Below are 17,814 nucleotides of genomic sequence, written 5' to 3'. Positions count from 1 at the left end.
TGTCCACTTTCTAATTATTCACAGAAAATTTGGATGATCAAATTTCTTTGATTCTTGGTTATCTGACTAAGGGCGGATGGGGTAGGCAAATAGCTGCATTTCTATAGGTTCAATTCATCAATATCGGTATCTCAGTCACAGATTGATGTTGTCCTCCCTTGACAGATTAAGCAAAGCTTTTTTAGCTATAAGACCCTATAATACCCGATTGAACAAGAGGTGATGAGATTGGAAAGGTGGGAGTGGCTGTCTAGAAAATTTTCCATGGCTGAAAAACCAGGTGAAGAAAATTTTCCTAATTGATTTTCCATGGGAGGAAGCTTCTGTGAATTAATTAAGAACTATATCTAATACCCTAACATATAAAACTTAATATAACACAGAACATATAAAACTTCAAATCTCCACAATGTACACAACACAGAGTTTAGAAATTGAAATATAAAAGTTCAGAGTTTAGAAAACTTACCAGAGTTTAGATCGGTAAAAGGTGGAGGTGGCGTTGTGCAAGGTGGAGGTGGCGGCGTGCGAGGTGGTAGCGGCGATGGAGTGCAGTGGAGGAGATAGAACCCTAGAAAAAAATCGAAGCAGAGAGAATGGGTAAAAGAAGCACGCGATTCTATTTTATAAAATGTTTAAAAATTTTAATATTTAAAACTTCTAGTATTTGTTACTTAATTAAATGATTAACAAGAAGTAGAATTGGTTCAGATGGTTAAGGCGATTAACAATGTTCCATTTGGTTAGGTGTTTGATTCTCCATGTCTACATTTTAGGTAAATATTTTTTATTTCATTTTATAAACGGGAATTAATCGGGATAATTTTTATGACTATATAATAATGTTATACCTTATTAATAAATTATAAATTTATATTATTGTAATTAGTTTACCAAACCTTACAAAATATATAACTATATATTATATAATAATTCTCTTTATATAAAGTTAATGTATGAAATATAAATTTATTATTGCTAAACTTTCGGTTATTTCAGTTCGGTCCAATCCAATTCAATCCAATCCAATCTGGTTATCAGTCCGGTCCTGGATAAATTTCGGTCCAGTTCTTTGATGAAAAGTCAACGGTCCAATCCAGTTCGGTTCGCCAAAAAAAGTCAACGATTCGGTCCAATTTCGGAGTTTTTTTCTCGGATATTCGATCCGATCCAGTATCTCCAGGATCCGCGCCCAGCCCTAATCAAGTCACATATAAAAATTTGTAAGACACTTTATTTTGTAAGAATTTTTTTTTTTTTTATGTAGATTGAATTTCAGTAGGATATGTATAATTCGAAAATGGTTCAATCGCACTCAACCAAAAAAAAAAAAAAAAATGGTTCAATCCACCACATAATGACTTCATTTGAGTAAAAAGCAACTTCTAGTTATCTCTTTGAAGTTCTGAAACACGACCTCTACATAAAAGGAAAAAGTAAAAAGAAAAAATAATAGAAACCTGACACGTATGCTACAGGAAAGCAAGAGGTGTTCTTTCCACGTCATTGAAACACGACACGTGTCAACTGAAACATCTTCTCTTTTCTAGAATTTCCTCGCTCGCTCTTTAACCTTTCGAAAATATTAGTTTCAGTTGCATCAGCTCTACTTCCATTCCAACATTTTCACAAATGGAACCATTTTCACGATTTGCTGGCTCCGCTGCAAGATACTACAGGGCCTTCTCTTTCGCCCATATTCGAGCTGCGCAAAGAGGATTTGCCACCGCTGCAGAAACTGGTAGCGCAGGTGATCATTCCGGTGATGACCCGAAACCCTCTGCTCCCACCGGTGAACCTGAAGTAAGTGTCTATAACGAAAAACAAATCTCATTTGTATAAAATCGATTTTGGCATCAAATTTTATTATTCTTAACAGGAAACAAGAGATCATTACGAGCCAGAAACGGGTAAGCCAGAAACGGAACACAGGCCGCCGAAAAAAGGAACGGATCCATTTGTACAGCCAAGGGCGCCATATGGTACTTCGCCTGGACTGGAAAGCAATGGAGTAAATAATCCTGCAGAACCTCAAATTCAACAAAGAAGGGAGAAATCAAGTACTACTTCAACGGCAGTACTAGAGGAAGTGGCCTGCGCTGGGTTAGACGGAAGTCCGTGGCCGGAGGAGAAGGAAAAGAAGCAAGAAGATGAAGAGGATGACAATGAATATTATAAGCATCATAAGGCATCTCCGTTGTCGGAGATTGAGATAGCGGATACTAGGAAGCCGATAACAAGAGCAACTGATGAGATAGCGGATGTGAAAGGGAAAGACGTGATTGGGTGGCTGCCGGAGCAGGTGGACACGGCGGAGGAAGCGTTGGAAAGAGCAAGTAGGATATGGCGGGAAAATGCAATGCGTGGGAATCCAGAGTCTCCTCATGGAAGGGTTCTTAGACAGCTCCGTGGGGAATGGTTTTGATTTGAGTCATCTCTATAAATTGTTTTGTTTGTGTTATTTTTTTTTTCACGTTCTGTTGTGTGCGTATATAGAACTGAAATAATTGGGGCATATATTAATAATTCTTGTTATCCTTAGGTATTTTAATTGGGCTTTATTTTCTATTAAGTGCTCCCTGTATATTGGTTAATTTTATTTATTTAGATAGTTTCGGCAAAATCTAAACTATTTTTTTGGTAGGAAAATGTTTAGATCTTTTTTAATGAACAAAGAAGAATTTACAAGAAAATACTATTACTCTTTTCAAAAGTATAACTATATTCCCATACAATAATAATGCTTATATTGTAGCATAAATTAATACATCTTGTTTATCTTGGGTTTTATTTTCTTTTATTTTCTTTTTTAAAAAAGAAATTCATTAATGTTGAAAGTTATTACAGAAGTTTAAAGCAGAAAGCGGAACAAAGCTCGGAATTTCATCATAATAAAACGGACTAGCATGTTGGGCGGCCGCTCTTGTTAGAACATGAGCTAAGTTATTTGCAAGCCTTCGAATAAAGCGGACAGAGAAGCCACTATGAGTTGAGAGTAACAACCGGATTTGATCAATAAGGTCTCTAAATTCGGATATATCAGGAAGGGTTGAGAGGGAATCGGTTTCAAAAACTACTACAAATTCATCTCTATCTCTCAACCGGATTTGATCAATAAGGTCCCTAAATTCAGGAAGGGTTGAGAGGGAATCGGTTTCAAAAACTACTACAAATTCATCTCTATCGCACGCCCATTTCATCGCTTGGAGGAGGGCCCAAGCTTCACCGTCCCGGGAAAAAGATTGATTTTTCCATTGTAATTCTATTCTTTTTTTTCGTTCTTATTCTTCTTTCTGAAAAAACGAAAAAAAAGGGGGTTAAAAAAAGGAAAGGATTATTTCGTTCCGGATAGTCAGTTCTTTAATTGTTATCAAGCCGTCCACAGTTCCCGTCCGGGCAGCGACAAAAGATCCATCAGACCGTCTAATCATCGCACTGCTTCCAGATTTACCCAAGATCGTGAATGTACTGAAATCAGTACAGCAAGAAACCGACTGAGTTAGGGGGCGATGCCACTTCTTCACACACCGGTCTGGTTCAGCCGCACCAGCTGCAATGTTCCTCTGAGCGTCTTGCCAATCCCGAAGGGTGCTCCTTCCTCCCTCAACAACGATCTCCGGCGGACAGATGGTATGTTTCCATAGCTTGTTATTTCTTTCACGCCAATAGCACCAAAGCAGGACTAGAAATACCTGCACAGTCCCTGGGGAATTTGACCTGCAGAAATCAAAGACTAAAGCTGCAAAATTTTCAGCAACCTGCAGAAATCAACGACTAAAGCTGCAAAATTTTCAGCAACAGCTGCTATTTGATCCAATTTTTCAAGAAGTTCCGCCACTCTCCAAATAGCTTGTGCATATGGACACAACCAAAAGAGGTGCCAAGCATCTTCGATGTCCCGTCCGCACATCACGCATTCGTCAGGTATGTCGATCCCTCTCCTTTTTAATTTGACTCGTGTTGGAATACAATCTCTGACCAGCCTCCAACAAAAATATCAAACTTTACACGGAACAGCAGCTGACCAAATCAAACGCCAATCCCCCTCAACCTGCAAACTCTGAGCAACCTCATCCTCCCTCATTGCAATGCGATATGCACTTTTGACAGTATAGAGCCCCGAGTTTGAACCATCCCAAATTAGTTTGTCCTGACGACCCTCGACTCTAACAGTAGTTCGACAAATATCCACAATATCCGATTCAGTAAAAATTTCTTCGAGCAGCTCAATATCCCAGTCATGAGAATTTGGGATGAATAAGTCACTAACCCGTAGATCTTCCAGACCCACCACTCTGGGAGAGGTGATCCTCTGGCTCCCGTCATTTCTCAACCATTTATCCTTCCACACATTTATCGAATGTGCATTTCCAATCTTCCATCTACTTCCTTTATGAAGCAATAATTGAGAGCTCCAGATACTCCGCCAAATGAAGCTAGGAGAATTTCCTAATCGAGCTTCAATGAAATCCCCATTTGGGTAATATTTGGCCTTGAAAACTTGACTGACAAGAGAATCTGGGGATGACTGAAGTCGCCACCCTTGTTTTCCCAATAAAGCTAGATTAAAAGCAGTAAAATCTCTGAATCCCAATCCCCCACCCTCATTGGGTGCACACAATTTCTCCCAAACCATCCAGTTGATTCCACGGGATCCGTCCTTCTTATTTCCCCACCAGAAAGAGTTTAACATCCGCTGAAGCTCCTCAGCCGTGGACGTCGGAATCAAGAAGACACTCATATAGTAAATAGGTATGGCCTGACCCACAGCACGAATCAATGTTTCCCGACCCGCCTTAGAAAGGGGTTTGTTTGACCAATTCTGTATTTTCTTCCACAGTCTATCTTTTAACTGAGCGAATATAGCCCTCTTCTTTCTACCGACCAAAGATGGTAAGCCTAGATATCGTCCAGTATCAAGGGGTCGGTTGACACCCAGGATACAAAAGATTCCTTCAGCAAGAAAAGGATCCACATTGCTACTGCACATAATACCTGATTTTGTGAAATTTACTGCTTGACCCGAAGCCTCTTCGTACACGGATAAAATACTCTTCATCTCACTGCTTTCCTCAAGGTTTGCCCGAAAGAACATGAAAGCATCATCAGCAAATAATAAGTGAGAAATTGGGGGGGCCCTTCTACAAACACATACTCCATGCAGTTTCCCTAAATTCTCAGAATGTGAAATCAAGGCCGATAAACCCTCCACACATAGTAAAAAGAGGTAAGGCGACAACGGGTCACCCTGCCTAAGACCCCGCTTGGGAATTATAGGACCCACCAATCTATCATTAACTTTCACAGAGTATTTTACTGAACTGACACAAAGCATGATGAGTTTAATCCATCTAGGGTCAAAACCCAATTTAAGAAGAATGGCGGCAAGGTAATCCCAATTAACTCTGTCATAGGCTTTGCTAATATCTATCTTAAGAGCAACTTCTCCCTTTTTCCTGTGCATATTTCTTTTTATGTTGTGAATAACCTCAAAAGCAATCAGGACATTATCATGAATAGATCTCCCTTTGATAAATGCAGATTGGTTTTCAGAGATAAGCTTAGGGAGAATTCCATTGAGTCGATTAGCAAGCACTTTTGAGATTATTTTATATATAACATTGCACAGGGATATAGGCCGAAGGTCCTTCATAGAACTAGGTTGTTCACATTTTGGGATCAAAGCAATAATAGTGTCATTTAAACCAGGAGGAAACATACCAGAATGAAGCCAACTGCACGCAGCCTGAAAAATATCAGCACCAAGAAGAGTCCAAAATCTCTGAAAAAAACCCGGGTTGAAACCATCAGGCCCAGGTGCTTTGTCAGGGTGCATTTTAAATAACGCAGACTTGAATTCCTCAATTGTGAAAGCTTTCAGCAAATGATCATTGTCTTCCCCAGAGATTTTTATGGTAATTACGTTAGTAACCGGGGCAAAATCTGTAGGAAAATAGACAAGCCTAGGCATATCAGAATAATAAAATTTTATCTATTTTATCTATTTCTCTTTTCCAAGATCTGTTAACCGTTATTTCATATAAGGAGGGATAGAAGGAAATACCTTTTCTGAAGTTCTATCTACAGTTGCAAACGAAGTGCCCACAACTTCTTTTATCAAATCTGAGATCCACGAATGGTTTGTTCAACACAAAAAATAATAACCGATTAGTAATCAACCTTAATAATAAACAATCGCAATGATTGTCTCTAACGGAATCGATACAAGATCAAAGAGAGAGTTAGAAAGAATATAAATTAGCCGAGACGGAGACGGAACGATTCCTCTTCCTCTTCTATTGTGTGTGTCGAAATTCTGGGGTTAGGGAGTCTATTTATAGACTTCTCTAAACCCTAATCCCAGTTGTGTTAGATAATTAAATAATCAGAATCTCATTCGGAATATGATTGCTAATTAGATAATTAAATAAACACTTCATTATTATCTAAATAATAACTAATTATATCTAGATAATATTATTAATCAAATTAATAATCTAATTATTGTTAGGGATAATTAATTAGAGTTTCATTCCCATTAAAATCTCTAATTAACATTATCACATAATCCATTAATTTAATTTATAACTATAATCCAATTATAACTATTAATCAAATTATTTTATCCCTAATTACTATATAAATTTCGGCCCATGTGTAGTGTTTGGCTAATTACATTTTCGTCCTCTAGTTCCAAGTCCCATATGCGACCCATTAGGTTCTTTATTGCTACTAGCCGTATATATCCTTTGAAATTAAATCATCACGATTATTTCAACACATATATAACGGAATACCGTCGCGAGCTGTTACTAGCAGAACCTATGATATTCCCCAGAGCAATTAAGAAGTCAGGTTAATAACTGACGTTAACCTTTCTGCATTAGGTACAGTATAATACGATCCTTCATCAACTATATCCCGTTGGTCAATTCCTTATAACCATGGAACGTGTCAAGGTTACATATAACGAAGAATCCGTTTTACTTGTACAGGTTGAATTCACTCTGAAAGATAAGTTAAGTGAAATTTCTATTTCTACTCTTAACTCTATCACCTTGCAAGGATTTCAGTTAATTCACCACAAGCGGCCATTTGGATATATCTCCCATTTATCAGGAGCGATGCATGCTTAATCTGACATTAACTATTCTGCAACCACTTTGTGTGATACCCAACCCTGCTCTTACACACCTCAGGCTCCCACCTGTAATGGATCGCGCTCGCACAGAATCTAAGTATCACACTCTACGATCCAGAATCACTAATTAATGAACGTTTAAGTCTGAGGATTAGTTATACCTACTAATACCAATGAGATGAACAGTTGACACATTTAGATAAATTAATCCATACTGTTATCTCAAGTCGGGTCCCAATCCTAATGAACTCCTTCACCGGATCCATGTAACTGTCTAGATATCTCTATATCTAAAGCTTGTGAGATCAGTTTTCTGTCTCGACAGAAAACACTGTTACATGCAAGTCTCAACAGTGATATGCCAACCCCTATAACATATCACTTGACTTGGGTTGATTTTAAGTTTATTGATCTTGTTATAAAGTACAGTCCCACTTCATGCTTGTATGAACACTTTATAATTATTAAACAAACTTAGGATTACTTTCTTTATGAAAGATTTGTGTCTTATATATAGTTACATATTAATGCAATATATCTGATTAAACAAATGACTAAATAAACAATTTATTCATTAATATTTATATTTTAAAACAATTGTCTTTAGGACACTAAACTCCAACAAAATCACCCGACCCGCCATCGAACAAGTTCGAGAAGTAGTCCTGCGCAATTTGACATAATTCATCATGGTCAGAAGTCCAGTTTCCGTCCCCATTGAGTAGCCCACTGATTTTGTTCCTCTTTCTTCTACCATTTGCAACAGCATGAAAGAGCTTAGTATTGGAGTCACCCTCAGACAGCCAGTCCACCTTAGCTCGCTGCTTCCAGTGATCTTCCACTTTCAACAGACTGTCAACTACCTGTTGTCTGACCCGTTCATATTCAGCCGCAGCCTGTTCAGATGACAATTCGCAGAGCTGCTCCATCTGAGCCAAGCTCGCGCGGGTATCAGCTTGTTCAGAACGAAGCAGCGCACGACCCCACCGATCGAGATATCCTGCCACATTTGAGAGGCAATCAAGGATTTCAGCATTTCTAGAAGCCTCCCAACCCGCCTTGACAGTATCAGCCAAATCCAACTCACGGAGCCAGTTGTTTTCGAACATAAAACAACGACTCAGACAATTCCTTATATTAAACAATAGGGCTATGATCCGATAACGGGGTTGTGGAATTAGAGGAAAAATCGTTTGGGAATTTATCTTGCCATGACAAGTTAACAAAAACTCTGTCAAGTTTTTCCTGGACTTCGTTAGGCTTACCTCTATACTGAATCCAAGTGAAGTGATAACCCATGAGCGGAAGATCAATCAATCCACACTCATTAATTGTCTGTCTGAAGCCCTTATAGCACCACTCCGGGTGCTCATGAAGCCCCTGCTTATCTTCCGGAACTAGTAAATCGTTGAAGTCACCTAAAATAGCCTAAGGTAATTGGGATTGTGAAGCTAAAGATCGCAACAACTCCCAAGATTCTCTCCTTCTGTTTCTTTCCGAACAACCATAAAACCCAGTAACTCGCTAATTACCATTTTCCGGGTCCACAACTTCCATATCAATATGATGATTTGAGTAAGATAATAGTGAGCAACAATTAGTATCTTTCTAGAACACACAGACCCCTCCACTTCGACCAACACTATCCACATTGTAACAACATGCAAATTTTATTTTATTCTTCAAAAATTCAATTCTGGACTTGCACACAAGTGTTTCAAACAGAAAAATGACGTCAGGTCTGTAAGCTCGAATGAGCTCACAGAAAATTGGAACTGCCCTGGCACTTCCCAGTCACCGGCAGTTCCAACTCAGAATCTTCATATACCTGGGCAGACCCCTCCAATTGGACCTGCCTGTGTTCCGTTTTTTGGATCGGACTCCTTAGTAAAACCTGCCTCAGAATTCTGACCCCCAGTCATCATCTGGTCCTCATAAACCATAGTACTAGCTTGATCAGGTCGATGTACAACCCGGCTAACTGGTCCCTCATCTCTGCGTCGTTTGCGCTCTTCCTAAAATACAAGTCCCTCTTCAATTCCTTTTTCTTTACCATTCTGCTGTATTACATTTTCCTCCTCCCTGCCTCTACCCAAATTTGGTCCTAGCTGCGAGATATTATTAAGCTCAAAGCCTCTCCCGCCTGCTCTCTCTTGCCAAATTTCGTATTTAAAGTCCCCAACCAGCCACGTTCCTCCCGATCTTCTGACCTTCTTTTCTTTTTTTAACGACATTCTGATATTAATACATACTCGAATACGTCTTGTTTGCAGACCATTTATTTTTGGGATCAAAAGACACAAAAGTGCCTATGAAGTCCCCTAGCGCTTTACCTACAACTTCTGTAAAGAAAGGAGCCGTAAGCCCGTGTACCTGGACCCAAATGTTCATCCAGTGCAATGAAATATTACTCGGATTTGCCCCTGGTGCGATTACTTGTAACGCAAGCAAATTGCTATCAAAAGTCCATGGTCCTCCCTCCATAACCCAATTCAAATCATGTTCATGGTAGAATCTGAATAAGATCAGTTTTCCACCTAGGTCAGTAATCGTGATACCCCTACCCGGGCGACAAATACTTGCAATTCTACTTTTGAAAATGTTAAAATTAAAGATGCGATCGGAAACAACAGTGCCCACGAGACATAAATGGTATGGATTCGTTGCCGGCTGAATTTCCGCTTCGGGGAACTCAAAGCCATCGTCGACTATGTGCAGGTTTTGAATCTGATCTTCCATGGTGAATCAACAGACGACGTAGCCGATCAAAAGAGAGAAGAAATTGTTAAACCTAAAACCCTCACAAGGAAGGACGGCTCTCATCAGGAGCAAAAATTGCGGATTTGACACTCTCTAATTAGTAACATATCTTGGGTTTTATTTTCTATTAACCACCCTGTGGGTTAAATAATTTTATTTAATTAGATATATTCTGCAAAATCTCAGTGTTTTTAGCCCTGTTGTGTTGTATAGGATCCCAACGGTCTCGGTCAGTCAGGGGTCCCAAGGGTCTTGGATAGATCGATAAAGGATTAGTGGAATGGTAACGGTATGGTATATTTGAGTGTGTCAAACTCAAATCCTTACAGTAATACTATATCCGTGGAATGGTAACGGTATGGTATCTGTAAGTGTGTCAAACTCAAATCCTTATAGTACTGTAAACGAAGCAGAGGCGAGGGCTTAATGTTAATAAGTTCAAGCCGTGTTAATGAGTTCGAGCCAAGTTTCGAGCTCACTTCTATTTGAGTTCAACTTTGTGTTTGAGCTAACTCAAGTAACAGTTCATTTATTTTGTTCGTAAGCTGTTTACGAGCTATTTCGTTTATTTTTTTCACGAATTTAGCTCGTGAGTAGCTAAAATCCTTGAGCAAAATAATATAACAAAATCAATTACAATTTTAAATTAAATTTCAAAAATGGTTTCTTGGTCCATTGTTTTCTAGTTTAGTGTTCAAACTGGGAACGATGGGGAATGGATCAACATAACAAAAAAAATATAAAAAATACAGAGCAAAACAATACACAAAAAGTTTCTGGGTTTTCATTTTAGTTGTATACAAAAACAATATAATTTTTTTTTTGTCATCAAACCCTTGGGTATAATACAAAATAATACCTAAGGATGAGCATCACTAAGAAAAATACAACTGATCGGCCTCACTTGTAACTTGTTCCGTGTATGGTTTCATTTCATCCGTTTCTATGGTTTCACTGAAATGAGCTGTCGCTAAGGTTGATCAGAACGAAGTAAGAGCATAGGGATCCAGCGGAAATGGAGGACGAAGGGTTAATCGGTGACAAATGGAGCATTAGAGAGGATCTGGCGGAAATGGAGGATGAAGGGTTAATCGGCGACAAATGGAGCATTAGAGAGGATCTGGCGGAAATGGAGGACGAAGGGTTAATCGGCGACAAATGGAGGTCCAAAAATGGAGGGCGAAGGATTATCAGAAGCTACTAAACCCGTACCACACATAATGAATAAAGAATTGCTATTAACTCAGCATGTAGAGCCGATAATGTAGTGTCAATTGGGCCACCACCTGACATAGAAACCAAACCATTACACTACAAAAAAAAATGGCTTTTAAGGAGGGGAGATATTCTCATTAAAAGCTCAAATATCCTCACTAAAGCATTTTTCATGAGAATAATTACTTTCATGGCCCCCTTCATTACTGGGGTCCCTTACTAAAAGTAATAACGAGGATAAAGTGTTATTCTCGTTATAAATTTACAACGATAATAATATATCCCTATTAAAATATTTTTTAATGATAAGCAAATATTCTCTTTAAAGTAATTCTAATAATTTAAAATCTTCTCATTAAAATATTTATAATGATAAAAAAATCATCTCGTTAAAATGTTTAACATGATTAAAAAACTTCTCATTAAAGTGTGTAAGTTTTTATAAGGGTAATTAATTTATTAGTCCTTATATTTTGACAAAATACACTGTTTAGTCCTTGTATTTTCAAAAACACATGATAAAGTCCCTAACCTTTTTCTCGATGAACTGTTTAGTCCCTAACGTTTTTCTCGGTGAACTGTTTAGTCCCTGCCGTTAAACTTTCATGAAGATTTTGTTAGTCAATTTGGATTTGCGTTCTTCTTTTCCTTTATTTTCCTTTTCTTTAAACTCTAATGCATCTGAAATCAATTTTGAGTGTTCTTCTTCTTGTTTTCTTCTTAGTCGTTCAATTTCGTAAGCATTGGGTCTGTTCTTTTTCTTGTTCTCCATACAAATAGCTTCTTCTTCTAAATTAGATTTCCTCTTCTAAAGTTTGAGGTAAATAGTAAAGGGTAATTTAGTCATTTCCGAAGTCATAAACGGTAAAAAATCTAACAAACAGACGGAAGGACTAAACAGTTCACTGAGAAAAATGTTAGGAACCTTACCATATGTTTTTGAAAATACAGGGACTAAACAGTGTGTTTTGTCAAAATATAAGGACTAATAAATTAATTACCCTTTTTATAATGATATTATTTGAACTAAACTGTAAATAATAAATAAATAAAATTTTGGATTGAAGTGAGCTATAAATATCACCAAAATTTTACAGATGTAATCCCAATAGAAGAGACTCATGGATCATGTCAACTTGTTTTAGCACCAAAACAAATATTAGTCATCTTCTATGGCAGCAACACATCAATAAGAAAAAAACAAATTTGCAAAATCAATAACTAAAAAAGAGAAACAAAACTGATACTTGACATTTTTTTAAGCAGGAACATGACTAATTAATGGTTTGACATTTTCTGCATGTTAATGTTCTTTTGCCAATGCAAATTCAGATGTATTGAAATTTGATTGATTAAAAAAGATAGACGGACAAACTCGAAGAAGGATGGTTATGACACTAAAAATAGTAAAAAACTGACAGAGAGATAGAGTAAATGACAGATAAATATTAAAAAAAGACAGATGTAGAAGCATGTTAACATGTTATGAACTGGTATACCAGTTCTGGACTGGTATACCAGTCTAGAACTTGTTACCAGCTCTGTAACAGAACAAGACCAGTTCTGTAAGAACAGATCCTGTTCTGTTATAGACTTGTTATGTTTTGTTACCAAGGTCCAGTTCTGTAAACAGAATTGGTCCTGTTTTTTGCACATTATATACAAGCCTATCTTGATGTTGTGAAAGCAAATATATGAACAAGCTAAAGCTACATCAGCATGAACAACTATTTTCTATGCATAAAATAGATTTTTGACTTGAGAACTGTATGTGGTAAAAGGTCGACAATCCAGACAATCCATGCATCATAACTAGCCAATTAAACACGAATAATGGATTAACTTTAATGAGTATAAAGATCAGAAAAAGAATTAGCTCACAGGTTTTGCCATGAAAGTCCATTTCATGCTTGAAAACTTCAAAGTAAATTAGGATTACTGCATAAACTCAAATTTTGAATTACACAATGAAATCGAACCTATGTTCCTTCATGAATAGCTAGAAGTAAACAATTCCATGCTCAAATGCTCTTAGAAAATATCACAGAAAATCCAAATGAACATGTCCTGTTTCAAATTCCAAATGATATTAATTCACTTTCAAACGAACATGTCCTGTTTCAAATGAACAGTCTATATTGTGAAGGTGTGGGTCTGAACCATCTCATTAAGGATACAACTTTATGTACAAAAGTAAAAGAGAAGGAGAAGGAGACCTGATGACCAAGATGAGCAGCAAAACATTTCTGCATCTACATGTTTCACATCAAGCCCAATAAACCACGTTCCACCACTGATATAATCATGTCCATAAGTGCGAAGCAGCGATCTGCATATCTCATATGAATAATTACTCAACGTACAACGTATTCCTATATTCTCACATAGTTCATTATTACCGAAGAGCCTTATAAGTTCAATAAGACCTGCATATATGTTCTGGTTCAAATACATCATATCAGTCAATTTAGGAATTCACTCAAGACTCAAATACAGGTGACTGCTGTAAGTAAACACTTCATTTCAGCCAAAAATAGAAACAAGCAGTTCTCGAAAACTAACAGGAAAAGGAAACAAAACTCGTAAAAAAAGGAAAAACATATTTCACTTACCAGGGCTGCCACACCTATGTCAAAGCCAACTCTTTCCACAGCTTTTGTCAACTCTCCAACCACATGTTGCCCAACCTATTTTAGGACTGTTAAGAGCAAAACCCACAAAAGGTCAACAAAGTTGACATTATAAAAGTCTTAAGGAATAAGAAGTAATTGACAAATAAGGAAGATCCAGAAAGTTTCAGTTCCACTTTAAAACGCCTCATTTGACAGATTCCAGCTGTTAACTACTTATTTTTAAGGTTATTTTCTTGAATGCTTGAACAGGATAACAAAGGCTTGAGAGGCCACAATACTCAAGACATTTAAGTCAGCTATTTGGACTTGAAAATTTCCAAGCTCTAATGCATAAAACACACCCTTCTCATCCCTGAACAAACAAGCATATTATCAGATATAACATATTGGAGTTCTGACTACAAAAGGCAACAATGAGACGTAAATATGCTTATAATTGACCCTTTTCCTCATTTATATCGACCTTTTTCCTCAATTAAAACCATACTCATTTACTTCCATCACTGCCTTTGTTACAGCTTCATACACAGCCTCACCGTATTCATTTCTCATCCTCAACATCTATTATCTCCTGCATTTTATCATAAACCTCAAAACATCATATAGGATAGGATCCTTAATTTGTAACCATTTAAAGCATTTATCAGATATGATATATACTAGAAATTACTTACCTGTAGCTGGCCTTCGACAGTTTGCATCTTCAACGGGTGCCAATTTGGATCCTTCAAATACTCTTCCAATGTTGAGCATAGTTCAGCTGCTCTCTCTCCCCAGTCTTCATCGGAGAATTTACGCTTGCATGACTTGACAAAAGCTTTAGGATCAAGTTCCCCCATTCGTTTGATTCCTAGTGTTGTTCTGTTGCTCAATGTCTCTTGCAAACCCTATATTGTAAATGGACTTGTTACTTTTTTGATTTTCAACATGAAAACTAACAGAATCAATAAGAAAACTGCAAGAACATACACATATCGATTCTTTTCGAGCATCCTGCAATTCCTGGTTAGCCATTTTCTCTTTGACTGTCAAAGTATTGCAAAGAGTTTCAAAGTCGCACAAGTCAGCTTCTTTATGATAATACCCGAATGTGGCCGCTGAAGAGATACCGACCATGTACCTCATAATGGAAGAGATCACCACAAGGCACCACCTCCGACAAAATGAACAACCCCATTCACTATCTTTAATTTCACTGCTACCTTTGGGGAAAAAACAGAGGAAGGAATAGTTTGTGGGTGTCTAGAAGTAAGGTCATTGAAAAAGAATAGGTAAATGAAAATCATCTTGAATTCTTCAATCAATTTGTGTTCAATTAAATTTCAGCAAGCAATGGGAAGTGATACAGATTTAATGGTGCACGGAAGATTGGATTTAGAAGAACATGAATTGAAACAGAGAGAACATGAACCACTCATTGGCTGGTTTCCACCCACTAGAAGTGACATATCATAAATTTCTTTGCACTCTTGCACCATGTGCGACAGATTATCAGCAAGTAGTAAACCATATATATATATATATATAACTTAGTCCCGCTTTAGGAGAATTACTACAGACCGAACAAACAACCGAAAGAAATAGTTGATCTTTACCGCATTTCGTTATTTAAGAATGTAAATGCCACATTAAAGACATAGGTGCTAGCAGCCCTGAAGAGAATGAAGACAATAAGCAAACCATTCCATCAGTGCAAGTGGAATAATGAAAGGAAGGCATATAAAAATTAGCCAACACAAGCAAGTAATCCAAATGCATAGACACTTCCAAATGAGAACTCTAAAATGACAAACCAAGGAAGGAAATCTGTCACAGTAATACAAGAAAATATGCAAATAAGTGAAAAATAGGTGAAAAACTAATAAATGGACATAAATTTTTATATCATTACTGAGAAATAGTTAGGAATGCCCCCATTTTATATGGACATGAAATTATTTAGGAGCAATTAAGGTGTAATTTTGAGTGCTTATGTTTTTTTGTTGAAACCATAGCAGAAATAAAGAAGAAATGAATAATAGTACAAATACAGTATGAAGATCACTTCCTTCCTTCTAGAGAGAGAGCACTCAAAAGGATCAAGATAGTTAAACAAGCTAGATATTGTTTTGCACTCAAATTCAATCCTAGGTGATTCAATTCGAAGCATACGAAGGCTTCTACTTGGATAAGTATCATTAAGTGCTTGCACAAGACATCATATATGATTGTATTCCAAAATTATTATATCAAGGTAAGAAACTTAGCAGTAAAAGGCCTAGGCTAGCTATCCACAGTCATTCAATATTAAATGAACAAGATTTCTTTTGTATGACAATTACCTAAATCGCTTACCAACATAGACAAACCTCAAGAAAATGAAGGCAATCAATAAGAGCAGAGTGTTCTGTAACTACCAAAACCTTTTGACATTCATACTGCCCTTTTTAAAGAAAGCATAACATATAAATATAAAGGAAAATTGCAGCTCCATTTACAATAAACCATCCAAATTAGAACATACAAACCCATATGAACTGAATTCAACTTTCCTAATATGAATAGGATGTACCATAGAACTCACTTGTCCTAGCGTGCTTACTGTTACCTCCAAATAGCTCTCCATCCCAGAGATCATGCCTATAAAATAGTCATCATCCAGAGAAATAGCGAGAACAACTACTACACCTCTTAAAAGCTTTACGGACCCGAACTTTCAACTCATGAGTCATGAATCTGTTATTCCAAGAGAAACAAACACATAAATAGAGACAAACAAAATAGTAGAGTATACATTTCAAACAAATTCATTTATGCCTTGGTATTTTACCTGTGCAACAAGACGTATTTGGTGAAGAGGAAGTTCGGCAAGAACGAATGTCATTTTTGGTGTAGCATTCTTCCACGGCTGACAGCGATGATACACCTACCGCAAGGCCGAAACCTAATCGAGGGAAATGATTGGATTCAGTGACAGATTGTAAAAATTCCCGTGAAGAGGATTGGGATTGAGAAGAATGTGAAGATGACCTAGAAGTTGAAGAGAGATTGGGGATGAGGAGTTTATTTTGCCTTAGAATAATTGTTTAGGTTGTACGGAGAGAATATTACAGCTTTTAAAAAATTAGGTTTTGTGAAATATTTTGGTCCAAAAATTTGGGGGGAATGGTTGCCGCTTAAGATTTTCTGAAATATTTTAGTCTATATATTTGGAGGGAATATTTTAATCTAAATATATAAATATTTTAGTACAAAATATATATTTTAATTTTTATGATATTATTTATTTTTATTGTAATTATTGATGGTTTGTTTTAATTAGAATATTTTATATTCTCATTAAGTTTTTCTCAATTAATGAGAATATTTAAAAAAAAATAAAATAATTAAAATAATTGGTTATTAATATATAATGATATTATTTCTTCTTGTTATATTTACTTTTCAGTGAGAATTTTTATATTATCATTATTTTCTTCTCATTATTATTTATTTTTTGATAACATTGAGATATTATCCTAAGGACCGAAAGGGATATTCACCTGGAGAAACGCCGTGTACAGATCTCCAAAGAAGATCCGGCGGGCGGATCTCCTTGATCCAGTTTGAAGGGATCCGCTGGCGAACCTAGGAGGCGAATCTCCTCATTCACCTGATTCGTCACTGTAACGGCTGAACGCCGACTCGGCCATAAAGACCATTAATGAGCTATCAATTAGCTAACCGCCAGGTTAAAGATAACCTGTAACCGCCATTAATGGAGCATTAATGGAGACTTTCTAGTTGCTGTAGGTTACGACTTCCTAGCTATATATAGCCTACATCCCTAGGCTATCAAGGTACACATTCTCACATCCATTGTCAATTCAGTTTGTTCCTTTGATTCACCTTACTGACTTTGGCATCGGAGCTTCCCCCCGTCGAACCCAACGACGCCCCCACAGGGACGGAAGTTGATCAGAATTTCTCTGCTTGTTATCAATTGGTGCGGTGATCGTGGAATCCTTAATCAAACAAAGGGTTTTTCGTTCACATTAAGAAACTATGACAACTGGAGATCAGAATCCCTCTTCAGGGATTGAAACA

At 37.1% G+C, this 17,814-nt stretch overlaps 2 protein-coding genes across 10 annotated transcripts; one reads left to right on the top strand and one right to left on the bottom strand.

The window, feature by feature from the left end:
- The first annotated feature begins 1,578 nt into the window (after positions 1 to 1,578).
- Positions 1,579 to 2,572, top strand: LOC136220334 (uncharacterized). Its single transcript, XM_066008144.1, has 2 exons — positions 1,579 to 1,803; positions 1,880 to 2,572. The coding sequence occupies exons 1-2, from the start codon at positions 1,633 to 1,635 to the stop codon at positions 2,423 to 2,425; spliced, it is 717 nt and encodes a 238-aa protein (XP_065864216.1). The 5' UTR covers positions 1,579 to 1,632; the 3' UTR covers positions 2,426 to 2,572.
- An 8,111-nt stretch (positions 2,573 to 10,683) lies between these two features.
- On the bottom strand, positions 10,684 to 16,892 carry LOC136217678 (factor of DNA methylation 1-like). Of its 9 annotated transcripts, XM_066004299.1 has the most exons (8): positions 16,559 to 16,892; positions 16,313 to 16,464; positions 15,345 to 15,401; positions 14,719 to 14,951; positions 14,424 to 14,636; positions 13,729 to 14,320; positions 13,333 to 13,555; positions 12,941 to 13,183 (listed from the first exon to the last, which is right to left on the bottom strand). In XM_066004299.1, exons 4-6 carry the CDS (start codon positions 14,872 to 14,874, stop codon positions 14,291 to 14,293), a joined length of 399 nt encoding a protein of 132 aa, XP_065860371.1. In that variant the 5' UTR covers positions 14,875 to 14,951; positions 15,345 to 15,401; positions 16,313 to 16,464; positions 16,559 to 16,892; the 3' UTR covers positions 12,941 to 13,183; positions 13,333 to 13,555; positions 13,729 to 14,290. The 9 variants fall into 9 exon arrangements, with proteins under 9 accessions (XP_065860369.1, XP_065860371.1, XP_065860372.1 ...); XM_066004300.1 differs by having other exon boundaries at positions 13,729 to 14,101; positions 14,213 to 14,320; positions 14,719 to 16,464; XM_066004301.1 differs by having other exon boundaries at positions 13,729 to 14,101; positions 14,286 to 14,320; positions 14,719 to 16,464.
- Between the last annotated feature and the right edge of the window lie 922 nt (positions 16,893 to 17,814).

Source organism: Euphorbia lathyris, chromosome 2, assembly GCF_963576675.1.
Source record: "Euphorbia lathyris chromosome 2, ddEupLath1.1, whole genome shotgun sequence".
In the NCBI taxonomy this organism is placed as follows: domain Eukaryota; kingdom Viridiplantae; phylum Streptophyta; class Magnoliopsida; order Malpighiales; family Euphorbiaceae; genus Euphorbia; species Euphorbia lathyris.
Note: the sequence above shows the minus strand (reverse complement) of the source record. Positions and strands in the feature narration are given on the sequence as shown.